At 34.9% G+C, this 23,908-nt stretch overlaps 4 protein-coding genes across 23 annotated transcripts; 2 read left to right on the forward strand and 2 right to left on the reverse strand.

Moving 5' to 3' along the window:
• The first annotated feature begins 1,837 nt into the window (after positions 1-1,837).
• Positions 1,838-3,381, forward strand: LOC130951749 (uncharacterized). Of its 8 annotated transcripts, none has more exons than XM_057880459.1 (4): positions 1,875-2,002; positions 2,130-2,201; positions 2,434-2,686; positions 2,796-3,381. In XM_057880459.1, the coding sequence occupies exons 3-4, from the start codon at positions 2,435-2,437 to the stop codon at positions 3,183-3,185; spliced, it is 642 nt and encodes a 213-aa protein (XP_057736442.1). In that variant the 5' UTR covers positions 1,875-2,002; positions 2,130-2,201; position 2,434; the 3' UTR covers positions 3,186-3,381. The 8 variants fall into 8 exon arrangements, with proteins under 8 accessions (XP_057736443.1, XP_057736442.1, XP_057736444.1 ...); XM_057880461.1 differs by having other exon boundaries at positions 2,823-3,381; XM_057880465.1 differs by having other exon boundaries at positions 2,544-2,686.
• Positions 3,382-4,589: 1,208 nt separating this feature from the next.
• LOC130947282 (trihelix transcription factor ENAP1-like) lies at positions 4,590-6,677 on the forward strand. Its single transcript, XM_057875942.1, has 2 exons — positions 4,590-4,780; positions 5,325-6,677. Exon 2 carries the CDS (start codon positions 5,340-5,342, stop codon positions 6,585-6,587), a length of 1,248 nt encoding a protein of 415 aa, XP_057731925.1. The 5' UTR covers positions 4,590-4,780; positions 5,325-5,339; the 3' UTR covers positions 6,588-6,677.
• Positions 6,678-6,772: 95 nt separating this feature from the next.
• Positions 6,773-13,432, reverse strand: LOC130947280 (pentatricopeptide repeat-containing protein At1g03560, mitochondrial). 13 transcript variants are annotated; one of them, XR_009072619.1, is made up of 7 exons: positions 13,139-13,432; positions 12,486-12,602; positions 9,648-11,761; positions 8,093-8,184; positions 7,638-7,718; positions 7,534-7,576; positions 6,773-7,430 (listed from the first exon to the last, which is right to left on the reverse strand). XR_009072619.1 is itself a non-coding variant. In XM_057875940.1 (3 exons), the coding sequence occupies exon 3, from the start codon at positions 11,557-11,559 to the stop codon at positions 9,664-9,666; it is 1,896 nt and encodes a 631-aa protein (XP_057731923.1). In that variant the 5' UTR covers positions 11,560-11,761; positions 12,486-12,602; positions 13,139-13,432; the 3' UTR covers positions 8,623-9,663. The 13 variants fall into 13 exon arrangements, 1 of the variants encoding a protein (XP_057731923.1); XR_009072616.1 differs by adding an exon at positions 7,817-7,958 and having other exon boundaries at positions 7,534-7,718; XR_009072620.1 differs by lacking the exon at positions 7,638-7,718.
• Positions 13,433-13,935: 503 nt separating this feature from the next.
• On the reverse strand, positions 13,936-19,610 carry LOC130947398 (heat shock 70 kDa protein 15-like). The gene is made up of 10 exons (XM_057876094.1): positions 19,474-19,610; positions 17,295-18,505; positions 16,787-17,017; positions 16,609-16,704; positions 16,286-16,510; positions 15,552-15,740; positions 15,312-15,458; positions 14,944-15,093; positions 14,733-14,863; positions 13,936-14,607 (listed from the first exon to the last, which is right to left on the reverse strand). Exons 2-10 carry the CDS (start codon positions 18,462-18,464, stop codon positions 14,415-14,417), a joined length of 2,532 nt encoding a protein of 843 aa, XP_057732077.1. The 5' UTR covers positions 18,465-18,505; positions 19,474-19,610; the 3' UTR covers positions 13,936-14,414.
• Positions 19,611-23,908: the final 4,298 nt, after the last annotated feature.

Raw genomic sequence — 23,908 nt, forward strand, 5'->3', positions numbered from 1 at the left:
GATAAAACGTTATAGCAGTGAAGCAACATCTTTATAGTTTTTCTTCGTCTTTAATTTATTTTTTCCCCGAAGAAAGATATATTCCATTATGATAAGAAAGATTCTGTAGAAGATGTTGAAGGTCAAAACAAGTAATAGACGAGATTCTCTAACAAAACAAAAACAAAAAAAAGAGAATAAATAAACTTTGTCTGCAAGAGAAAAGGCAAAAGTTTAAAGAACGAATAAAAAATCTTGTAGTATCTCATTGATAAAATTAGTAATAATTTTTTAATTTTCCTAGATTCTAATATTGCTCTAGGTTGATTTTGGGGTTTCTAGTATATAAAACTTTATGAAATGATTGACGAAACTCAAGTTTTAAAGACATAGGATTAAAAATAAAATAATAAATAAATTCTTGAAAATTTAAAATTTGGACAAATTAATTTAAAAAAAATATTAATAAAATATTTTAGTAATAACTAATAACAGATATAAATATATTATTTTTAAATTAATTTTTATGATTAGAATAAAAAATTTTAATTTAAATACATTTATCTATATTTATTATTATAAAAAAAATTATTAATATATTTTTTTAAAATTAATCTATTCAAAAACATGAATTTTTAAAAGTTTATTTGTCATAAAAATAATGACTATGGTGCTGAGCATGAACCATGAAGTTTGTGTTGAAGAATCGACATCAGGTGTATTACGACTGAAAATTTTGAATATTGAACATTAAACGGTAGAATGCCCAAATTGAGATTTAGATCCTCTAAGGTTTGAATCATAGTAGCTAGAATCTCGATTTAATTCTTAAAATCTTCCGATATTACGATTTTAAATGAGTTTATCGATTTTACGAAATTTGTACTAAATCTGACGATTTTACGATTTAAATCTTGTTAAGATTTTACGTTTTACGTTTTTTATTTACTTTTTCGATTTCACGTAAAATCTCGATTTTCTCTACCTTGGTTTGAATTTCACTTTAAAGAGTAAAGTGTAATTTTTCACTATTAATTTTATAAGTGGAGCCAAAAATAAATATAAAAGAAAATTATTTAAAGATAGAAGATTACACTTTACTCTTTAAAGTAAAATTCAAACTTTAGACGATTTAAATCCTAAATTGAAACTAGGTGGAGTTATGCATGAATATGGGCTACAGTTGGGCGAGAAGCCTGCACTTGGCCACATCAAGATTATATATATAAGGTTTATAATAAATAAGGTAAGATAAATCAACTAGGATTGATCGAGTGGTCAGTTTATTCGTCCGCTTAAGTAAATGTTAGAGGTTTAAATCCTGCTTTGTGTATGCTGTAATTCATTGATCAACGATAGACTTTTAAATATAGTTTAGATCCGTTGGATTGAGAGATATCATAAAAAAACCAAACAAAAAATAGGATAGAATATAAATTTAATTTTTATTAAATTTATTATATATGTATAATAATTTTTAATTACATACTATAATATTTAATGGTGCGAGTTGATCAAATTAGATTTAGCTTAAATCCATAACTATTAACATAATTCGTTGCAAATTGAATTATTAACCATATCCGAACGGATTAAATCATATTAAATATTTGCGAATAAAATTACTATTAAGTGTGGTGTATTTCGCATCCCACATTTCTTGCAATAATTAGAAAAAGACATGACTAATTTTGAGTGTGAGTAGTATTTTGCTAAAAAAATGAAGAAGAATTCATAAAATTTCACAAACAAAATGTAAAAAATAATAAATTCTGTTTAGTGTGTATTAAATTTTCGTCTTCTCTATTAGGAAAAAAAATTTTCACCATCTGTATTCACTTCTTTTGCATAAAATTTAAAAAACAAAAATTACTAGAAATGAAAAAAAAAAAACTAAACGCTCAAAATCCCATTTTCTTTTCACTGTTGACCTCTCCACTCCCATTTCGTCTCTTCCTTCTTACAATCGACGACAAAAGCGGACGACGGAACCACTTCTCCGGTGACCTTCGACGGCGATAAGGTGATTCCTTAACTTTCTTTGGTTCGTTCATTTGTTTTTTAAAATATTCATATAACGATAAAATGCAAGTGAATACACGTAGATGCAACACAGTGAAAATTTTTTATGGAAACTCAATCAATTACAGATTAAGAGTGGTACGTAACGCAATCGTTGGCGAAATTTGGAGTACGAAATCCACATTCTGTGCAATCATAGGGTTAGAATTCTGAATTTGCATAAATCTCCATGTATTTTTGTTTTTCATGTTGCTTTGGTTATATGTGTATATAGGTTTAGAATTTAGATTGCTTTGTAATTGTTTCATAATTGTTTTTGGATGATAATTTCTTAGTTTGGGATGTAATGTTGAACAATTTAAGCTAATATGTTAAAAGTTAATGCGTTTTCTCATCTGAAATTTGAGATTATGCTTTTTGGTATTTTCACAGCATGGATGATCAAACTTTGCGAAACAAGAAGGAGAAAATTATTGCAATGTTCATTGTGCAGTTGCATATGCTGAATTGTCTTACCATGAAGGTCCTAATAACTTGTTTAGAATTGGTTGTAGAGCATTTCAAGAAGAAAAAGAAGAGAAGGAAGTTGAATCGTAGTAGTCAAATAGCAATGGCTTCGGATTCGGATTCGGATTCAGATTCAAGTGTTGGTGAAGTAGAAGCTGAACATGAAGCTGATTCTCAGGTATAAATATATAATCAAATTGATTGAGAGAATCTCTGATTCTGTGGTTCAGATCCCTGTTTTTTTTCGGCTATCTTCTATCAAGTTGAATTTATTCTTGAACTTCTAGGTGCCTGAAATTGAGAATACATCTCAGGATGATACAGCTTCTTCTGCCTTTACTATCCAAGCAAACAAGAAAAGAAAAAGAGCTCACAATGGTGATGTAAATGTGCTCAACACAGTAAATGAAACAATCAACATGATCCATAGCTCTCAGGAGCAATTAGCAAACGCTGTAAGTGAATTCATTTCTTGCTTCAAGCTTGAGAAAGAGCTATCCGAACGAGCACAGAATCTAAATTCACTCCTGAAAGGCATTGATGGTTTGAATGTTGAACAAAGGATGAGGGCTGCCGTTACCATTGTGATGAACAAGAACTTGCTTGACAGCATTTTCACAGTTGCACCATTAGACAGATCTGAATTTGTCTCTGTGATTCTTAACCAGTCTTCTTAACTCCATGTTTTGGGCACAAAAGTGACTTGAATCAATGCTTTTTTTCATGAATTCATAGCTAGCCCTTGTAGCGGGTTTGATTAGGTATTAGATTTGACATATCATACTTATGAAGTTTGTTTTTACTCCCCCAATATGTGGAAAGAACCCAAACATGAGTAAATGTTACAACAAATGAAAAAATGATTCAACTTAAATTAGGAAGCACAATTTTGTTGATAATAATGCACAAAGTACAATTTTCTATAGTATAAGGATCATGTTTTAATTGAAAATTTGATGAAATTTTATAGACTTAAATGCTTATATGTAGAACATAGAGCAATGCTAGGGGGCCAGCAATTTTTGTGATTGTTAGCCATTAACTAGCTATCAATGATGATTTGATGGTGTGAGATTGATATGAGATTTCATTCAATGGCTCACCTTCCCCTGCTGGTTACATGCTGGCCAAAATTCAATAAAACTGCTGGCCCCCTAGACTTTTCCGTAGAACATATTTGATTGGTTGTTGAATAATTTTCTGAGTTGAAATTATTGGAGGCATTTTAGAATGGCAACGACTCAAATGAAGATGGCAAAAACATCTTTTCATGAAGATACTTTGTTTGAAAGTGTGATTTATTTATTTAGCCACATTTTAAACAAAAACAACACTTTTATAAATATCAAAATCTAACTATCCAATCCATTATCCAAAGGTCAAAAGAGAATATTTTCACATGAAAACAATTATAAAGTTTTCATTGTAGTATCACCTTTTAGAATAGTTATACACTTATACTATATTCTTAAAAATATAAATGCCAACACGAAAATAACGTATTCCTAAATATATTCTTTAGAAATTATTTGAGCAAGAAACAGTAAAAGAGCTACAAAAGTTGAATTCTTCTTTTTGGTATATTGTGGCCAATGTACGTATCTTACTTGCAAATCACTGAAATGGGCCACTTTAGATGTGGGACACCCATTTAGAATGATTCGTTCTAAACATTGATATTAAAATATTAATCCATGACTAATAAAGAAAAATAATAATAACAATAAAAAAAAATCCAAAACCAATTGATTGATGAATCGCCGCCGACCTAATAATTAATCAATGTGTTGACTCCAATTAAGAAAATTGTTGATCCAAACAGTGTTAAATTAAAAATTAGATATAATATATTGGAATATGATATTATTCATGTATATTAAAATTTTTTATATAGTAATGTTAAAATTATTTTTATAAGTAATGTAAATTTTCAGATATCATTTTATTAATAAGTAATAACTGAAAAAATAATAAAATGAAATATAGCAAGTGTGAACACATGAGGCGTACATTAGCAGCAACTATTTTCTATCTATATAGTATCTGTAGTTCTATACTCTGCACCTGCTTCTGCTTTTTTCAGTTCACCTATTCTCTCTCTACCCATTTTCTTGTCATTTCTTTTCTTCAATATTCGATTTTGCTCTTCATTCTCTTTGAAATTTACAAACTTTGCATCCTTTGCAATCACTTCAGAGGGAAAAGTTTGTGAATTTGAATTCTGTTTTCCTTGTTTTCTTTTCCGTTTATGGAAAAATTGCCCTTCTTTTAGGTAAGAGTCATGTCTCCTCATTTTCTTTTAATTTGATTTGAGCTTCTGAATTATTTGTCTCTTTAAAATATTTCTACTTTCCTTTTCAGTTCAATCAATTTTTTTTTTTACTCTCTGGGTATCATCCCTATTTATATCTATGATGATTTAAGTTGTGAAATGAAAGATGCAAAATAATTGGGAATTGAGAGGTTGAAGCATTTTTCTTTTTCTCCCTGCATTACTGATTTGTGCCAATTAAGCTTCACAGTTTCCATATTAGAAACAAAGGATAAGTTTATTTCATGGTAGATATATGTTTTTTTCTTTTTCAATAAATTATTGAACCTTAGTTGAATCTGGAATAAGAATCTATTTACCTGGAGGGATTGGATTTTGGGAATAAAACCTGGGATATGTAACATATGTTCAAATGTTGTGTCCAAATATGAGTTGTTAATTGACAATTTTATTGTTCAAAGTTTGGAATTTTTTCTTTTAAAAGAAAAAAGTAATAATTGAGGGAAATATTTGTTCTCTTGTTTTTATTTCCTTGCAATTGGAGGTTATTGTTTTCTAAATGGATGGAACTGAGGATGATGATCTAAGGTATCCCTCTAACCCATATGGTGTTAATCACCAGGGTTATGGCTATCTGAGTCATAGGAGACTTCCGGTTCGGACTTCTCAGTATCTTCAGCCAGGTGCAAATGATTTTGTGGAACATAATGACAATGCCAATGATAATGAGGAGGAGAAGGAGGATGAAGAAGATGAAGATGAAGAACAGATAATAGAAGAAGATCATGATGATGGTGATGATGTTGATTCCCAAAGGAATGCTGTCCCCAACAATGTTGAGGAAGGTGATGATGAAGACAGGGATGGGGATGAAATTGGTGGTAACAATGATGATGGCGAGGAGGAGGATGATGAGGAGGATGAGGAAGATGATGATGATGCTAAGCCGAAAATATATAGCATGAAGGTTGATGATGATATGGAGTGGCACCCGAAAAAGCGAAAGCTGAAGAGTTTGATTTCAGCTTATGAATTTGCACCCCGGGTACCAGCGCCATCGGCTGCGGCTCCTTCAACCCCTAAACCATCTTCTGGTGGTAGGAACTCCCTTACTGATTGGACCGAGCGCGAAACTTTCGTTCTTCTTGATGCTTGGGGTGATAAGTTTCTTCAACATGGGAGGAAGAGTCTTCGGTCTGAGGAATGGCAAGAAGTTGCAGAGAAGGTATCAAAAGTTTCCAAGATTGAAAGGAAAGATGCTCAGTGTCGAAACCGGTTAGATACCTTGAAGAAGAAGTACAAGAAGGAGAAGGCTAAATCAGAGAAAATGGGTAGTGGAACTTGCAACTGGGTTTATTTTCAGAGGATGGATAAGCTGATGTCCTCTCCAGTGCAGCAACCAGGTCTCTCATGTGGTTTGGACTCCGGAGAATATGTGTTTACGAATCCTCGAGTCTATTTGAACCGCGGAAATGGGTTTGATCAGATGAGGGATAGTCCTGGGAATTCTGAATCCTTTGGCGAACAAGGTTCAAATGGACATAAACATAAGAAAAGAAGGTATGCAAGGTACAGCAACGATGATGCATCCTCATTCAGATTGCTTGCTAATTCCATTCAGAAATTCGGCGAGATATATGAGAAGATTGAGAACAGTAGAAGGCAGCATATGGTGGAACTGGAAAAGATGAGGATGGAGTTCCATAAGGATCTTGAAACACAAAAGAGGCAGATCCTAGAGAGAGTTCAGAGTGAAATTTCAAAACTACATCAGAGAGATGATGATGAGAAGGAGAATGATGACTAGTGTAAGGGTGGCATTTGATGTTCTGTAACATTGTTATGTGACATACTCTGCTACATTAACATTATATTTGAAACATTTTTCCCCTTCCAATTTTTCTTGTGATTTATGATCCATGCTTTTTGCCATTATTGTTGCAATATCTTTGAAACTAGAACAGGATGGATGGATGTTCCGTTGTGTTCAATAGCTGTCTAATCTATATCAACTACTTATTTGTTCTTTTAATTATGCATTTTTATGTGTTTGGATCAAAGAACACCTAATTCATGTATTATTGCTTTTTTATATAAACTTGTGTGTCAATTTTATGCAACTAGTGTATGACTCGCGCATACGCGCGGGCTACTTTATAACGAAGGTCATACCTCCGTGGTAATGAACTTCCTGGTATTATAACTCTTAGGGCCCGTTTGGGAAACTTTAGAAGTAACTTTTTTTAACTTTTGACTTATGAAAAGTAGTAGTATTATTGTCTGGTGCAATTTTCAAAACCAAATTGCAACTGTCAAAATTATTTGGTTCAATAATTACAACTCACGGGTTTGACAGCCGAGATAAGGCTTTAGCTTATTAGTTTCCATCTTCATAGCTAGGCATAAACATATAAACTGAAATACACATAACTGCATTAACTACCTATCTTTGACATGTAAACTTCTTTCAGACTACTTTTCATATATCTGGCAAGGGTAGTCGGTCAATCCAAGCAAGCCTCAGCAATGCAACCGATAGCAATGCTGCAGTATATTTTCTGAATGTTCTTATCTAGTTCCTGAATCATGTCTTACACAACTCTTTAATGGAGCATTTAAGGCACACTCAATCTTCAAGGAGAATTGGCCTCTGTTAATATTGAATCTCAGCAAAAATCAGTTCATAAGTATGAAACTAACAATGATAGGCCATCCAGAAATTGAAAATAAGACATCATTGAATAATCTATTACCAGAGAAGAAGATCCACGTCCATGCCATGACACCAACATATGCCTGAAAATATAAAATGTTGAAAACAAAGAAATCCTTTTAATACTAACAAAACAAATGATACCTGAACATCAACATATAATTTCCCAATACATGAGACATTCCTAACAGAATAAGCACTTGCTCTTGCAACCTCAGATGCTTCCTGCAGTCAATTCAAGGGTTACTGAAAGTTGCTTAAATGGAAGATTTTATTTGAACTTAAAAACGAATGCCACAGCATCCAAACAATTTCTATAAAACCTCTAACAAAGAAGCCCCCCACATAAATGGTCCCAACTTCATGCAATCTTTTGCTAAACAAAGGAGCCCCAAAAGCAAGTTCATATTGTGCAAGCACACATTGTGATGAAATATCCAAAGCTTGTCGAAATTGTTCAACTCCCTTACATATAGAAAAACCCGAAGACAATATCACAGATAGTTATAGAATATAAACAATTGGATGTGGTCAAACAGCCTCCAAAAATTCATGAAAGGATTTGCAAGAAAATAGAATTCATTATTAACGAAGAGTACCTTCCTAAATGAAGGTTGGTTTATGAGATACTTCCACTTTCAACCAAATCAAAGACCATCTTATCATCCAACTGGATGGCATGGACATAAGACTGATGGAGAATTCAAAAGTAAGTTGGTAGTTGAGGAATTAATCATCAATACTTGATGGCACGACCATAAGACTGATGTTCTATTTTTTGTTCTAATTAAAAATAAAAGTCAAGAAATTGGGTCAAACTAATTAGTATTGGTTATCAAACATGCAGTGATATGAAACACCAATACTCCACACAAAATTCATGAGTGCTATGGATTTGATGCAAGGTCTTTTATTCTTCTTCAAGAAGTGACTCAATTTTATACATTAATGGGCAAAATTCTTCACCTGGTATTCACATAAGAGGGGGATATTAAAAAGGAAATTGCAAAAATCTTTTATTAGCATGTAAGATATAAAATCAATAATGAAAGATAGAAAATGAAACCAAATAACAATTCTGCCCTAAAGTACTGAAAATGAAAAAAAAAAAGGGGGGGGGGGGGGGGGGACCAAGTACATCTCATTGGTTCACATGAATTACTTTTGAAGAGTATTTAACATGCAAATTGAATATCGTTATATGTAACATGACAATGACTTTTCTTTGTTCTTGTTCGCCATAAAAAACTACCCTCTCTACCCTTTTTTCATGTTGAGCCTTTCCTCTTCTAGTTAGTCATGTGAAAAGGGGGTCAACTTTGTTAATTTGAATGCTACAAGGTGTACTTGCAAGTTAGGATTTGGAAATTTGGAGTGCCAAAGAAATTAGTTTTGTTCTGTACAATTTTTTTTTTCAATGTATGAAAGATTTCTTGCGCCATTTGCATTTTGGTCCCATATTGTAGTGCTATTATAAGAATCTAACAATGATGAAGTTAGTTCAGAGACTGAAGAGCAGTATTAAAAAAATGTAAGAAATATGTTTATTGAATAAGATATTAGTCAACATGAATCAAGAACCTGAATTAAATACAGGGATGAGAGGCTCATTCAAGAGCTTCTCTCCTTTTTCTCCTCAAAACTCACCAAAACCCCGCTAGTTTCTCAACTGATTTTCTCTCACCTTACATACAAGTAACTAACTAATGACATATATCACATAATCAATGATTTAGTGCACATGTTATCAATGCATTTAGATGGGAAAATGCAGGCAAAGAATGCTGCCGGCAAAAGCTTCCACCTTCCACGAAACTTGATTTTGTATAATACAATAAATATGATGCAGCAAAACCTGCAGCAGTGGTGACAAATAGGTTGCCGGTCGCCACAACTATCGACATTCTAATCTTGTAAAGTTACTAACCAAGGTTCGTGTACCTAAAGAGATGTAACCAAGACTCATGTTACATGAATCGCCTGGGTTGAACATGAAATATTAGATCCTGAATTTAACCATCCCAACCCAGTCAATTAATAATAGTTCCTGGTATCAACAAACAGTTAAGTTCACTAACAACGCAACAACCAGGCATGGCTATACTTCCATACATATACAAGCTTTGACCTTTGTCAATTTTGAAGGTGCAATACCTGGCGAAAAACAGAGTCAGCTGCCAATAAGGGTTTGGAACTTCACTCTCTTTTTAACACTACGCATCCGGTCATACCCAATACCAATCTTGCTATGCATCAGCCTTATAGCCAAATCTGCATTACCAGCCTTCCTCAACGCATTAATCATCAATGTTCTAACTTTTCCAGGAATTTCTCTACCTCTGTCCACAATCCCATCAGCTAACTTGCAGGCTTCCTTCACCCGTCCGGCTTTGCACAACACGTTAATCATGTCTTCATAAGCTGTTTCAAGAACAATCCCCATGGGTGCCAGCTCATCCAAGATCTTACAAGCTCTCGCTACCTTGCCCGAAAGACAGAGTCCAATTGAAAGAGCCCTAAAGCAAGCAACATTTGGTGTTATGCCCTTATCTATCATCATGTCCCATAATTTCAATGCCTCTTCATTCCTGTGCACTTTAAAAAGCTCACTGATAAGTATGGTATACGTATACACAGTCTGCTCGCAACCTTCCTCCTCCATCCGTTGAAACAGTGCCAATGCTTCATCAATCCTCCCATCTTTACACCATCCATCGATAAGTGCATTATAGCAATAAGAATCCGGGGGGCACCCCTTATCAACCATCTCATAAAACAACTTCTCGGCTTCATCAACTCTCCCAGCCTTCCCAAGGCCATCAATCAAACTCGAGTAAAATACCGCATTCACCATAACACCATTCTCTTTACAAAACTCTAAATAACCCAAAGCTTCCTCCACTCTCCCACCCTTACACAAACCATTAACAATCGCCCCATAAGTAACTTCATCCGGTTTAATCCCCTCCTGTCTCATCCTCTCAAACAACCTCATCGCCCCGTCAACATTCCCAGTCTTCGCATAACCATCAATCAACGCCGTGTACACCGCCTTATTGGCTCCGCAACTATCCCTTCTCATCTCTTCAAACACATTGAGACCCTCAACAACCTTCCCTTGCCTGCAAAGTCCACACACCACCAAACTATAAGCATGCGGAGGAACCACCAACCCCTTCTCCTTCATCTCATGATAAAGCCGCACACAACAATCCACATCCCCTTCGCCATAACACGCCTGCATAACTGTCATGTAACTAACCTTATCCGGCCCCACATTACCACCATCATCCCCAGCCTCCATCTCCCTAATCATCTCCAAGGCCTTCCTAGTTTTCCCAACCTTACAATACCCTTTAATAACCGTATTGTAACTAACCGAATCCGGCCTCACATTAACCTCCCTCATCGCCTCGAAAACCCTAACCGCCGATTCCACCATACCGGCATTAACCAATCCGTTCATCAACGAATTGAAATTATACAAACTCGGCTCAAGGCCATCCTCCTTCATGTTCCGCCACATCCACAACAGCTCCTCCACCATGCCAACCGCGGCAAAGCTCCTGAGCAAGGAGTTAACGGCGGCGGCAGTTAATTTAAACTTCCGGCACTTGAATTCTTGTAGAATGTTCTGGAACACAGTGGAATCGAAGGATGAAGAAAAGGAGAGGGTTTCGATGAGAGAGACGTAGGAATGAAGGGAGTGGGAATAGCTAGGTTGAGAGTGAGCCCAGTGGAAGAAGCGCGTGGCGAGGAGGGGTTGGTTGGTGAGGGAGCGGAGGGTGTGGGAGACGAAGTTGGGGGAGAGAATGATGAGGAATTTGTTGCAGAAGGAGGTGAGGTTGGATTCCATGGAAGGGGAACCGTCGAGGAGGGAGAGGATTTGGGGGAGCCATGGGGATGGGGAAGGAGGGTCACGGGAGGCTGAAACGACGACGTCTGAGAGGTCGTAGAAGGGTTCGACGACTTCGTGGGGAGGGGGAGTGGAGAATCGTGATGATGACGTGGCAGTGTGTGAATGTCGTTTGAGGAGCTTTACAAGTATTCTGCTGCTGCTTCTCATCTGGGAATTCAAAGAAGAAACGCAGGGTTGGCTAGTTAGAGTTGGTGTTTCTCAACTCTCAACGGCATCTGGCGTCTGTACTGTAGTCTATCTCTTGTTTAGGGAATTCTATTTTGTTTGGACCGCAAGGTTCTGAGAACCGAACCAGTCATTGAACCGCTCCAGTCATTGGTTTACTGATTTACTGATTCAACCGATTTAACTGTAGTTCAATCGAAAAAACCGTTTTAGAATAAAATAATAAATAAATTATAAATAAACTTCCTATAATATAGAAGCAGTTTGTGAGTGACTATTGAAAGAAATGCCAATTCAAATAGTACAAAGTGTGAAGATATCTAATACTATGATATAATGAAAGAAACCCAATAAACAACACTATAATCGTTGTTCCAAGAAGTCCTGAGAGAATGCCAAGCTAAATTAAAAACAGTAAATACAGAAAGTAACATTTTAAAGAGAGAGAACAAGTATATCAGTACTCGATACTCTTAATTGTTATTATCCTATTCCGCAACATATGCAAGCTATAATGTACAAATACTTCGTTTCTACTCAAATATATGTACCATAGGCATATCTGCATCACATACTATTAAATTAAACTTCTTAATTGTGACTATAGTTTTGATAAAATGGCCCTATTTACATATGCCTATTTGTGCAAAATGGAAGGCAAGACTAGCTAGCTTTAATTCTCTTACAAGAAACTAGTATAACTTGGAAAACAACAATGATAAAGCCATGAAGAGATTCTATTAGTTCCTACTAAACAAAACAATTAGATCAAAACTAAGGGTGAATTTTAAGTATTAAGAAATTAAATGCGTCTCTTGAATCTCCAATTCAATTATGCCAGTAATCCAAAGAGTTGACTTACTATACAATGAAGGAGTGCAGAAATAGAAGGAAAGATGAAGAGGTACCAGAGGGCAGAAAAAGAGTTAGTTTTCTTGTTCCTGCGAGTGTGAGCACGCGCTGACGCTGTGGAAATCCTTTTGATTGCCATTTTCCTTCTCAGTTCTGATAAAGAACATTGACAACTGAGGAAGATGATCAACACAACGCAAGTGAAGAGTGGAGAGTGAACATTGACAATTGAGAAAGATGATCAACACAGCAGAGCCACAAAACACACCACAGCACACCAGAACCCAGAACCCACAGCAGCAGAAGCACAGCCAGAAAATTAATAGCAGCAGAAAATTAATACTACCAACAGCATTCAGCATTCAGCATTCAGCAACAAACATTATCATTCAGCAACAAACAGCATTTGATTTAATTTCCATTTTTAACATTCAGCAACAAACATTACAAAACAGCAACAAATAATCCCTAATCACACTAAACCTGAAATCAATAAAGCTAAACAAAAAATTTCAATAATGATTTGATTTCCATTTTTAGCAGCAACAAGAAAATTTCAACAAAAATTTCAGGAATTATAAAAAAGAGCAGCAGCACAAAATCAATTATTTGATTTCCATTAATCCATTCACAATTTCACATTCAAAAATCAGCAAACAGAGCATAAAAGGAAGAGAAGAACCGAAGAAGTGAAAGCAGTGCCACTAACCTTCGGTGGAGACACGAACGGCGAGCGGCGACACGGCGGCGAGCTACTCCAACCTCGAACAGAGAAGCCAGGGAGGACGGGGACAGCGGGAAGGAGGACGCCGAGATACAAGAGAGGGCCTGGGCTACAAGAGAGGAGCGGAGGCGCCGACAGCACGGACGGCGGCGACACTGTCTCAGAACCGTTGCAGGGAGAACGTAGGGTTTTGGTTGGTTGATTTTGAACTTTGCTTGAGTTCAGAGATAGTGATTCACGAACAGGGGGTGTTGGGGGAAGGGGGTGAGTGAGGGCGGAACGTTGGGTTTTTTTTTTTTTTTCTTTAAAACCAAAACGGTGCCGTTTAATTTAATATCTTTAGCATTTCTCTTGATAAAATATACCAAATATGATTTGATTGGTTATAAAAGTTAATTTCACATATGAAATTAGAAATTTAACTTTAATATAATGTAATAAAATTGTACAAATATCAAATTACATATCACGTTGCCACACCAATAAAAATATTTACTTTTCTTTTACATTCCTTGCATAAAAGATTATCCAAAACAAAATTAGATAAATGAATAAATACATTAAAATTAAACTCTTAAATTAAATCACCGAAAAGAAGTTTGAAAACCAATTTGAGTCGACTTTCAAATTAAGTAACTTGAGCCTTTACTTTACATCAAAGAACATCATAATATTGAGTTTTTACTCGACTTACTCTTGGTCTTGTCTACTTCAGATCATAGCCCATCAACAAATACAAATCGATTACCTAAAAATTCTACCATTTGTTTTAACAATAAATATTGCACTAACTTCTAACAATTCATTCTTTATTTGTAAGACTAAAACACAAGGAAAATCGTGGTGATATAAAAGGTTACATTGTCACTAAAAATGAAAATTAATTATAAAATGGGAAACAAACATTATAATTCAACCTCTAGAAATCAACATCGTACATAAAATTGGCCTATTCCCCTTGGGCTTGGGAATCCAGACCGCACATTATCCTCTTCAAAACCCTTTGATAAAAAAAATCCGGATTTCAAAGATCACCATAATATTAAGTACTTAAAAACCTGACCAATCAACCAACCAACCAAGCGAGAGTGCAAAACCCAAACCTCCCAGCGCAGCCACTCAAGCACAAGGCACAAAACCCACCTTTCTCTTCCCAAGTCCCATCAGCATGCTTATATAGAAGGTATTAATAGAATAATTGGTCTTTGACTCAATGAACTTGATCGCAATAAACAAGCAATAATTATGAAGACCCTGTGTTCTATGGCTTATTCTCGGTCTCCATCGATTCTTGTGGGATATCACTACCATTGTTCCGTGCATTCTCATTAGTGTTGGCACTTGCACCACCCTGAGGTTGCTGCTGCTCACCACCCTGTGGTGGGGTTGTTGCTTGTGCTGGGGGAGTAGCTGGCTTGGCTGGTTTTGGCTTCGTCATAATTGGCTTGCAGAACCTGTCACACAAATAATTATTAAAATGAATAATTTAAAAAGGAATAATGACCAACAGCCAAGATGTTTGTTTTACAAACTGGAAGACAGCAAAGCATAACAAGAAATAAACCAAATCCAGAAATACCTGTCAACAGCTTCCGCTTTCCTTCTTATTTCAGCAGACAAGAGCACAGGGTTGGCATATTTTGGGAGTGGTTCCTGCTGTTGCTTTTTCTCCCTAAGCCAGTTTTCAGCCTCAACACACTCATTTAGGACCTACAAACATTGATGTCATTGATGTCAAGTTGTTAACCATAGAAGAATCACGGGAAGGAAGAAAAATAGCAAGCAACTACCTTCTGCTTTTCATTGATGTCAATGTGATCAAATTTGGGATCACTTGACATTGCAGCTTCTCTGTAACTATTTATACAATACTCGAGCTGGTCAATTACTGTGCCCCTCTCTGTGTGTTCTTTATAACGAGCTTCAATAGGATCACCTTGCTGCAATATTGCAAAACTCCACTAAGATTGTAAAATTAAAAAAAAAAAAAAAACACAAAAATAGTTCCTGCTGCTCATGTGAATGTGTGACAACCAAGTCTAACAACAAAGAAAGTAGCAGCAACAAGGAATTTCTGGTCCCCATTTTTTTATTAAGTTCTACAGTTTCAATGGGGGACGAGCAGGTTTCTCTAGCTCTCAAACTTCTTGGTTCCTACCTTTTTAAGTTCTTCAAGTTTCGCAATATATACGCCTTTAGTTTCGTCTTCACCATCCTCATATAGCCAGTCTTCCACCTGCTGAAGTCTAGCAGTAAAATCTTCCCTCTCTGGAGCAGTGACAAAATCTTGATATTTGTCATTAAGCTGAAATGGTAACAAAAAAGTCACTCCAGTAACATCAAATAATGGGCATTTGTACTTGAAATTGGGCAAGAAAAGAGAAAAGATAAGCCTCACCTTGTTCCGCATTTCATAAACATAAGCCTCAACGGCATTTTTCTTGTCTTTTGTTTCTTCCATCACGCGATCTTGCAAAGCCATTTCAAACTCCTTTTCTACAGCTTTCTGGAGATCCACTTGTTCCATAGCTCCATAAACCACCTCTGCTACAGGAATATTTGCTTTCTTAACCTTTTTCTTTGGAGCCTGTACCAACAACATTCATGGCACACATATAAATACCGATTTGACCATGCTGGACAACAACAATATTTTATGATTAATTATGCATGATAGTATAGCAAATTATCAATATAAGGTGTAAGATTCACTTTAATCCGAAGTGACTTCATGCAGGTTGATTCCAATATTATGTGAACAGATGGAAATACCACCAAAAAAAAAAAAGAATCACATACACTCAAGGTCATATCTGCAAAACTATCATGTATATTATGTTCTCTCAGATTGTTGAACAGAAAAATATGGTAACAACATCCTACTAAATTAAACAATGCAAAAGTAACCCCTAAAAAACCTATCGCACATCCTCTTCTTGATGTAGATACCAATATAAATAAGCAGCTAGTTCTACAATGTCAATGCTCCAGCTGGAAGCCACAGAAACCCACAATTATAAAATTTTAAGAATAAATAAATAACTCGGTGTCACAAAATTTAACGAATGCAAAATTAATTGAAAACAGAAAGCTTCTCGCATATGTTTGTGTATTCCTTTCACCAGGACAAACCTTGGTATCAGTGTCAATTTGCACAGGCTTTTCTCCAGTCTCAGGGCTACCATTTTCAGGCCCAGTGGTATCAGTATTAGCCTTTGCATCTTGCATGTTAACATCAGTGTCATTGGAGGTTGGAGGAGCAGCACCATCAGCAGGGGATTCATCGGTATCCATCTTGGTGTTTTCTGCAGCTGATTCTTTGGAAATCGGAACGTCAACTTCTTCCTCTTCCAATAGCTAAAACAGGAAAGCAGAAGTTATTAGATCACAGGAGCAGATGCTCTCTGAAGTCATGTCAAACGAGAAAAATAAACCACTAAAGCTTTTACACTTACAGTTGCTGAATCAATAGCTACGATTCCATGCAAATTCAAACGAACTCTCACTTTAACTTTTGCTCTTTCAGTTTTTGTAGTTTGGAACGGACCAATCTGCATGCACTTGAGAGTCAGAGGACCAGTAAAAGGGGGAAAATGTTACAGAAACAAGAAAAAAACTTCAAATACAACTTACTGTATATGTACTGATCTTGGCAGGTGTTTGCAGTTCACTCACATCACTATACTGTACATCAATAGAGAATGTTCCTGGCCTGTAGAATGTCAATGCCTTAATACTAGGAATGGGATTGCCCTTGGGGAAAACAAGGCTACTTTGCTGATTATCTGATCCACTAATTCCCTGTGCATCTGGTCCAGAACCTTTCCATGAAAGTGAAATTGCAAAAGGAAAACTTTCATTGACCTACACAGTTAAACATAAGACAATGTTATACCGGATGGAGAAGGGAATCTTAGTCTTGGTGTATGAACAGTTTACTGCAGAGACATAGCAAATATAATTGCAAAAGTTCCTTTTTATGAAAGAAGAATAAGAAGATAAAACTCATGATTCCTAAAGGCCTGCAGAGTTTTACCGTGAGTAAGCACTTCAGAGAATAACAAATAAATTTCCCCAACAAATTGTTTACATGAGTGCCTCTGGAGTGAAAATAGAGAAAGTTCAAAGAAGGAAATATTACCTGAAACTCTCGTACTTTAAAAGTTGGACTAAGAATTGCACATTGCAAGGCACAACCCTTAGCAACACACTCACTAGCATTCATTGTTCGTCTAGGCTCCTTTTTGAAGAAATCTGTCAATATTTTATTGATAGCTGGTACACGAGATCCTGAACCAACCACCTCAACCATGTGAACATTTTCAATTGTAAGAGCTGCTTCAGCTAGTGCCTTCTCCAAAGGTCCCTTCACACGTTCCAAAATCGGGAGACTTAGTTGCTCAAACTCATCGCGCTTGATGAAGCCTCTGACATCCTTCTCATCCATTAAGCATTCAATATTCAGAGGTGCCTCGGGATTTGCACTAAGCACCTTCTTCAGCTTCTCACAAGCAGCCCTAAGCCTCAAACAAGCCCGGGCATTCTGGAAAACGTCAATTTTGTACTCCGTCTTAAATTTTTCAGCAAAGTGATGGAACAGAACCTCATCAAAATCCCTACCACCCAGAGACCTGTCATAGGAGTGAGCCAATACTTTCAGCTGTCCCTTTTTGAAGCCAGCAATGCACACTTGCATGCTAGCATGTCCAATGTCGACAAAAGCAACATTCAGCTGATCATTCTCAGGAAGATCGGTCTTGTAAATCCCATAAGCCAAGGCAGTTGCAGTTGTTTCATGGAACAGGCGAAGCGGATGCAGACCAGCAATAGTGGCTGCATCCAAGACAGCCCTCCTCTGAATATCAGTAAAATAAACCGGGATTCCAATACAACAATCAACAACAGCAGCATTGAGATTTTTCTGGGCTATTTCCTTAAGATTTGATAGCATCATTCCAAATACTTGAGTAGGTGTAAATGTTTTAACTTCACCCATGTAGCGTGCATGAATTAATGGGAATCCATCAGGGCCTTCTGTGACATTAAAAGGCAAAGACTTGATATCCCGCTGCAATTCAGGATCAGAGAATTTTTTGCCAATGAGTCTCTTCATCTGTGAGACAGAATTCTTGGGGTTCATCATAGTTGATGCAGCCCCAGCAGTCCCAATAAAGCGTTGCTTGTCACCAAAGCACACAATGGCAGGTGTTTCACGCTTCGACTCATCATTAAGTACAACATCAATTCCCCTCTGCCTTGCAACAGCAACAATGCAGCTCTCATTGCCAAAATCAAAACCCACCACGCTCATTTTTGCTAACTAAAATTTGATCCGCCAGCCAAGAAGAAAATCTGCCCAAAAAAAATACAAATATCAGCATTTACAACTGGGAAGCATGGTGAAGACAAAAACAGAAATCTCACTTGCATAAATGGAAATAGTTGCACCAAAAATGTAAAAAGAAATGATAAATCAAATTCCTTAGACAACAGCTAACAGCTCAAAAGAATCAACTAATGCTCTATATATTCAAATCACGTGCCTCTTTATATATCTTTACCTGTTCATATCTTTTCGTTATACTTTGATAAAAGACTACAATTAGCACATTATTAAAGACATATTTATCATATAATTTAATCACACTTAATTATTTATGATTTCATAGTTGTACATAAAATGTGTTCTTCTGTTCCCTTCCCTATTCTTCTGTACGTGTGCAACATATTTGGTAGGTCACATATATTATTGAACCATGATTAGACAAAGACTTAACTGATAATCAGTTCAATACTAAACTACTTCAACTGAGTGATCTGATCCAATTTTCTAAACATTGATGTGCATAACAGCACGCATAAAATAACAAGGAGAATCAAATGGTCAAACCATAATTTAATAAAATGAAGAAAAATGATTTAATTTCCTGATCAATCCTCCTAAACACTAAATGGAGAAACAATTGATTATGCTTTAAGATTACAAGATAGTAACTGTATCTATTTCTTTCCCTATTTAGTATATAGGAGGATCATTAGAATTATACAGCATACCATTACTAAGACAAACAACTAAATTCAGCAAAGCAAATCCCCACACACACGTACTATCAACGATTAATGGAAGAAGAACACTGATAAATACAAAAATAGACTATTGCATCAAAATTGAGATAAGAAACTACACGAAATTGAAATCGAGAAATTGCGAATGAACAGGAACAACAATTACAGATTCATCGAGATGAAGCATAAGGAACAGATCTAGAAAATAAAAGTACGGTACGTGAATCTGAAAATGAAGGAATAGGGTTTTATACCTGGCGATGGCGTAGCAAGTAGCGATCCACGAAGGAACAGAAAGAAGAGGTTTGTGAGGTTCTGTTATTTTGTTCAGGAATAATCTGTGTTATAAATACCACTTCAATTGGCAGCTCCCAAAGGCGTAAAGAGAAGACTGAAGATTCAGTTGGTACTACACATTAGAATTAAGAATTTTCTAGTTTAGGTTTTTAAGATTTTTTAATAGAATATTATTTGATTATTAATTAATTAAAGAAAGAATTAACAATAAGAATATAGAATAAATTGACAATTACATTTTTTAAGATGTTGATTTTGAACTAATTAGTCCTTAAATAAAAAAGTACCTTCAATAACATGTATATCATTTTGTCAATAGTATAAAATAAAATAGAATTGTTCATATATTTTGTTATTTACAGTTGTGGTGGATGTTTCATTATTGTCACATGAGCATGAAAATAATATAATTTTGGATAGTAAAATATTTATTATTTTTTGAGTTTTCATATACTTTTTATCAACTGCTCTTTATTTATCACAAATTTTATTAAAACAAATGATGTTTCACTCCAAAAGTGGTTATCTACATGACTATCTTTCATAGATAGATACGTTAGAGTAATTAACAGTGCATATAAATATTACCGTTGCGTTTTAGATGATAAATTGATAGAAGGACATCATGTGTCCACCGTTTATTATCGAAGGATCAACGTGATACTTTTTTTTCTTTTAAGGAATAATTAATTCGAGTCGAAATTTTCGAAAACTTAATTGTCACTTTACTCTAAAATATATTACCTATCAAATAATATTAATAAGAGTAACGTGAATAGTTAGAACCCTGAGAATTTTGTGTTCGGATAAGTTAGACTTTGAGAAAAAAAAGTAATAATTAGGTCTCCTAGGAGATGAGACGTTGGACACATTACATCTTTCCATTAGCCCATGTAACAAAATGGAACATAGTTACTTTGCTGTCCCGTTACATAAACTGACGTGTCTGTTTCTGCCACATCTGCAGTGAACGCCGTCGTTTTGAATTCTTTTCCTTCATATTTGTTTCACTTTACCCTTAACCTCTTTAGTTACCTTCTGTTTTTACCCATTAACCCTAAGGGAGAAGTTGAAGTCAAAGAATCTTGGCTCTACAATAACAAAAGTCACGATTCTTCTTTCCAAGTACCAGCAAAGAAGAAGACATCATTAAGAAAATTGGTGTTAGCAGAGACATTCTCGACTCAAATAAAAAATGTTGATGCTTTTATCAGTTAGTGTATCCCTTTGTCAATTCCTTTCATGGTGGTCCCATTGTTTAGAACAAATTGTTTAATCTTCTACAAAGCATAGTTTTAACTTATTTTATTGAGTATGACGCATTTTACCACATTTAGAATTATTTATGCATTTGTTGTTACTTTTTGGAATTTCTGCTTACTTGTTTATGATTATTGAAACTAATTATTAGCAGAAAGACCAATATCACTTTATGTCATAATAAAAAAAGACAAACATGTTCTTGATTCTTTAGTTAATTGTTATCCCAGTATATTTAAATGATAATTGTGTTTCTACTTAGCAGATGGAAGAATTTTTTATTTCTGTGTTTAACCATGGGAGAAAATTTGTGATGAACAAATAAGGAGAGTTGAGTTACCGGAATGGGTTAGTTGAGAGATTTTCAGAGATGGATCTGGACCGTATGAACTTCTTTGGCTTGAAGGAATTATTCAAGAGTTTGGAATACGATGATTACAAAGTAATGATATGGTTTGATCCGAATAAATGCTACTAATTTTGAAGTTGGTTTGCATCCTATTTTTAGAAATTCAGAGATTAATACTTTAAGGGAGCTCAAAATTCAAAACAAAGAGTGTGAGGAGTTCTATACATGTTTTGAGCATCATATTCTTGGTGGTGAAGATGCTATAGGGTGTGATGAAGCTGGTGATCCTCCTACTTCTAATGATAACAGTGATGCTGATGGCTACGAGAGTGCTGAAGATGAGCTGTACAAGCCCCCACCTCCTGGTGTTGACCAATCAGACACTGATATCGAAGAGGAGCATGCAAGAGTAATGAAAAAGAATAAGGTTGCAGTAACTGTTCTCTAAACGAAAAAAAAAGTTACTAACGAAGAGATTTCTGTACTTAGCAATTCTCCTAAATGTCGAAAGAAGAAGGAATATAAGAAAGTGAGGAGGAGTTAAAGACTGCAAGAACGGGCTACACAGTCAAACCCACCACAACAATCAACAACAAGTTTAATTGATGATATTTCTGCAGAAATTCTGGCCGCAACAAGTAATGAAACAGCTTCAAGAATGTTTCAATTCACTCCCACCCTTAGATTTAAGCCTTAATTGAAGTCTTAAATGGATGAATATGATTGTTTAGTATTTTGAATATGATTGTCTAGTATTTTGTGCATACTTTCTTTGGACTTAATTCCTATTTTAAATTAGACACAATATATTATGCAATTATACTAATGTTTCTATGTATGTTTTCTTTTGATTTAGTTTTCAAGTGTTCAGTCTCTTTTTAGATTAACCCTTGTAATTAGAAACAATCTTTTAGAAGCTTAGATGTTATAACAATGCTCTTATGGCTATTATAGTTATGTGATTTCTTTCTTTTATTTTATTATTGTGAATATTATATTCATTAACACCAACATCCATGATAAATCATATAATGATTCAAAAATATTTATTTATGACTGCATTCATAATAATACAATTATAAATACTACTACATTCATGCATTAGCTATCTAATTTGATTCACTCAGAACTCTTGCTCCACACATTTACAATAATTTTAATTAAAATACCAACCATAAAATACATGACATTTCTAAATCTACTATAAAAAATTTTGCTTAGAGTTTTGTGATTTCTACAATCCATTTTCAATTTCACAATTATCACCTCCAAATTAATTAATTTATCTTCCACTCTCTGCTTAGAACTTTGAACCTCCACATCTCTAATAACATTATTCAACCATCTAAAGAACTTACAGTATGACAAATTGTCCTATAATAAGAACCAAAAAACATACCATGAATGAGAGATATAAATTTTAATTTAATGGAACACTCAAAACTCAAAAAATAAAAATAAATTGAATTAACAATTACCTTATAATTTAGACACCCTAAGAATAGCCTATTTGGATTCTCCACTTTTCTAAACTTGTATATTGTTGCATATAGTTAACAGTTATATTTGGAAACGATTTTATTGCTGAAACCTCTTCCATGTGTTGAGTCATCCCTATAATTTCAACCGCTGCCTTCATTCCTTTATCTTTGGCACCTTGTGCTTCTAGAACTTCCGGTGCTATTCATTATGCGTTGTGCTAAGGTTTTGTTTCAGGGTGAATAATTGAGGATTTTGGACAATTAGGATTTGAGGTATATTAAAATTAAACAACATTCAAGGACCAATTTGTTCTCATCATTTAGAGTAATTTCAATGTAGTATTTAAGGGACACCTCAATCACATTAACAGTCTGCATCAAAGGCGCCGTTAGTCTTATTAACAGAAAGATGTAACGTGTTCATGTTTTATTTTTTGGAAAATTTAATTGTTACTTTTTTTTCACGATATAAATTATCCGAGTGCGAAATCCTCAGGAACTTATTTGTCACTTTACACTAATAATAATAATAATCATTGCTCCATAATTAATATTGTCACTATTTTTTAAATTTTTTAAATTATTCTTTATATATTAATGACTAAATAATTAAATTAGTTTTTAAAAAATTATATATAAAATATTTTAACCTCCAAGATATTTATTTTTAAAAAATTTAAAAAAATTATTTTTAATAGATCTATTTAAATTATGAAAATGATTAATTTTTAGTATAGTAATTTTTTTTGTCTTAATTATCCTGTAATAAAATGTGTTACAATTTTTTTTTCAAAGATAGTAGGTTATATTTCATTAATTATTGAAAAATGAAATACAAAGATGTCCAAAAACAGGACAACATAATAAAAGGTGGGGATTTCTAAAAATACTACACTGAAGGTATTCATCCAACGGTACGGGGTCGAAAAACGAAGAAAAAATCTTAAAGAAGAAAGAATGATAAATAAAATTGAATGCAACTAAGAGCTTGCCTCATGGAGATGACGACCTAAACTGGGAGTTCTTTGGATTTCACGGAGTAACTTGACAGAGCTTGCTAGAATGGCAGACGGCATAGAAGTAGAACCTTCAAAAATCAACTGGTTGCGAGCTTTCCAGCAGTTCCAGCAAATGATGGCAAGCAAATGAAGATTACGGTCAACATTCTTCAACGGGTTAAGTATCTCTGTTGATGCAGTCCACCATGTCCAAAAGTCGTTAGGACTTTGAGGGGGAAGACAATCATGAAGATAACTCTGAGACCATACGTCTTTAATTCTAGAGTAATCGATCAAACAATGA

This window comes from Arachis stenosperma, chromosome 9 (genome assembly GCF_014773155.1).
Source record: "Arachis stenosperma cultivar V10309 chromosome 9, arast.V10309.gnm1.PFL2, whole genome shotgun sequence".
Classification (NCBI taxonomy): Eukaryota; Viridiplantae; Streptophyta; class Magnoliopsida; order Fabales; family Fabaceae; genus Arachis; species Arachis stenosperma.

Bases quoted from the DNA above. Each gene is read 5' to 3' on its own strand.
- LOC130947398 (XM_057876094.1), bottom strand. From the start codon at position 18,464: ATGAGCGTGGTGGGTTTTGATTTTGGCAATGAGAGCTGCATTGTTGCT. The intron at 15,741-16,285 runs GTTTGTCCTGGT...TTGTTGGTACAG, and splicing joins AAATTGACACTGATACCAAG to GCTCCAAAGAAAAAGGTTAA. The intron at 15,094-15,311 runs GTAGGAACCAAG...GCAATATTGCAG, and splicing joins AACTTGAAGAACTTAAAAAG to CAAGGTGATCCTATTGAAGC.
- LOC130951749 (XM_057880460.1), top strand. From the start codon at position 2,435: ATGGATGATCAAACTTTGCGAAACAAGAAGGAGAAAATTATTGCAATG. The intron at 2,687-2,795 runs GTATAAATATAT...TTGAACTTCTAG, and splicing joins AACATGAAGCTGATTCTCAG to GTGCCTGAAATTGAGAATAC.
- LOC130947282 (XM_057875942.1), top strand. From the start codon at position 5,340: ATGGATGGAACTGAGGATGATGATCTAAGGTATCCCTCTAACCCATAT.
- LOC130947280 (XM_057875940.1), bottom strand. From the start codon at position 11,559: ATGAGAAGCAGCAGCAGAATACTTGTAAAGCTCCTCAAACGACATTCA.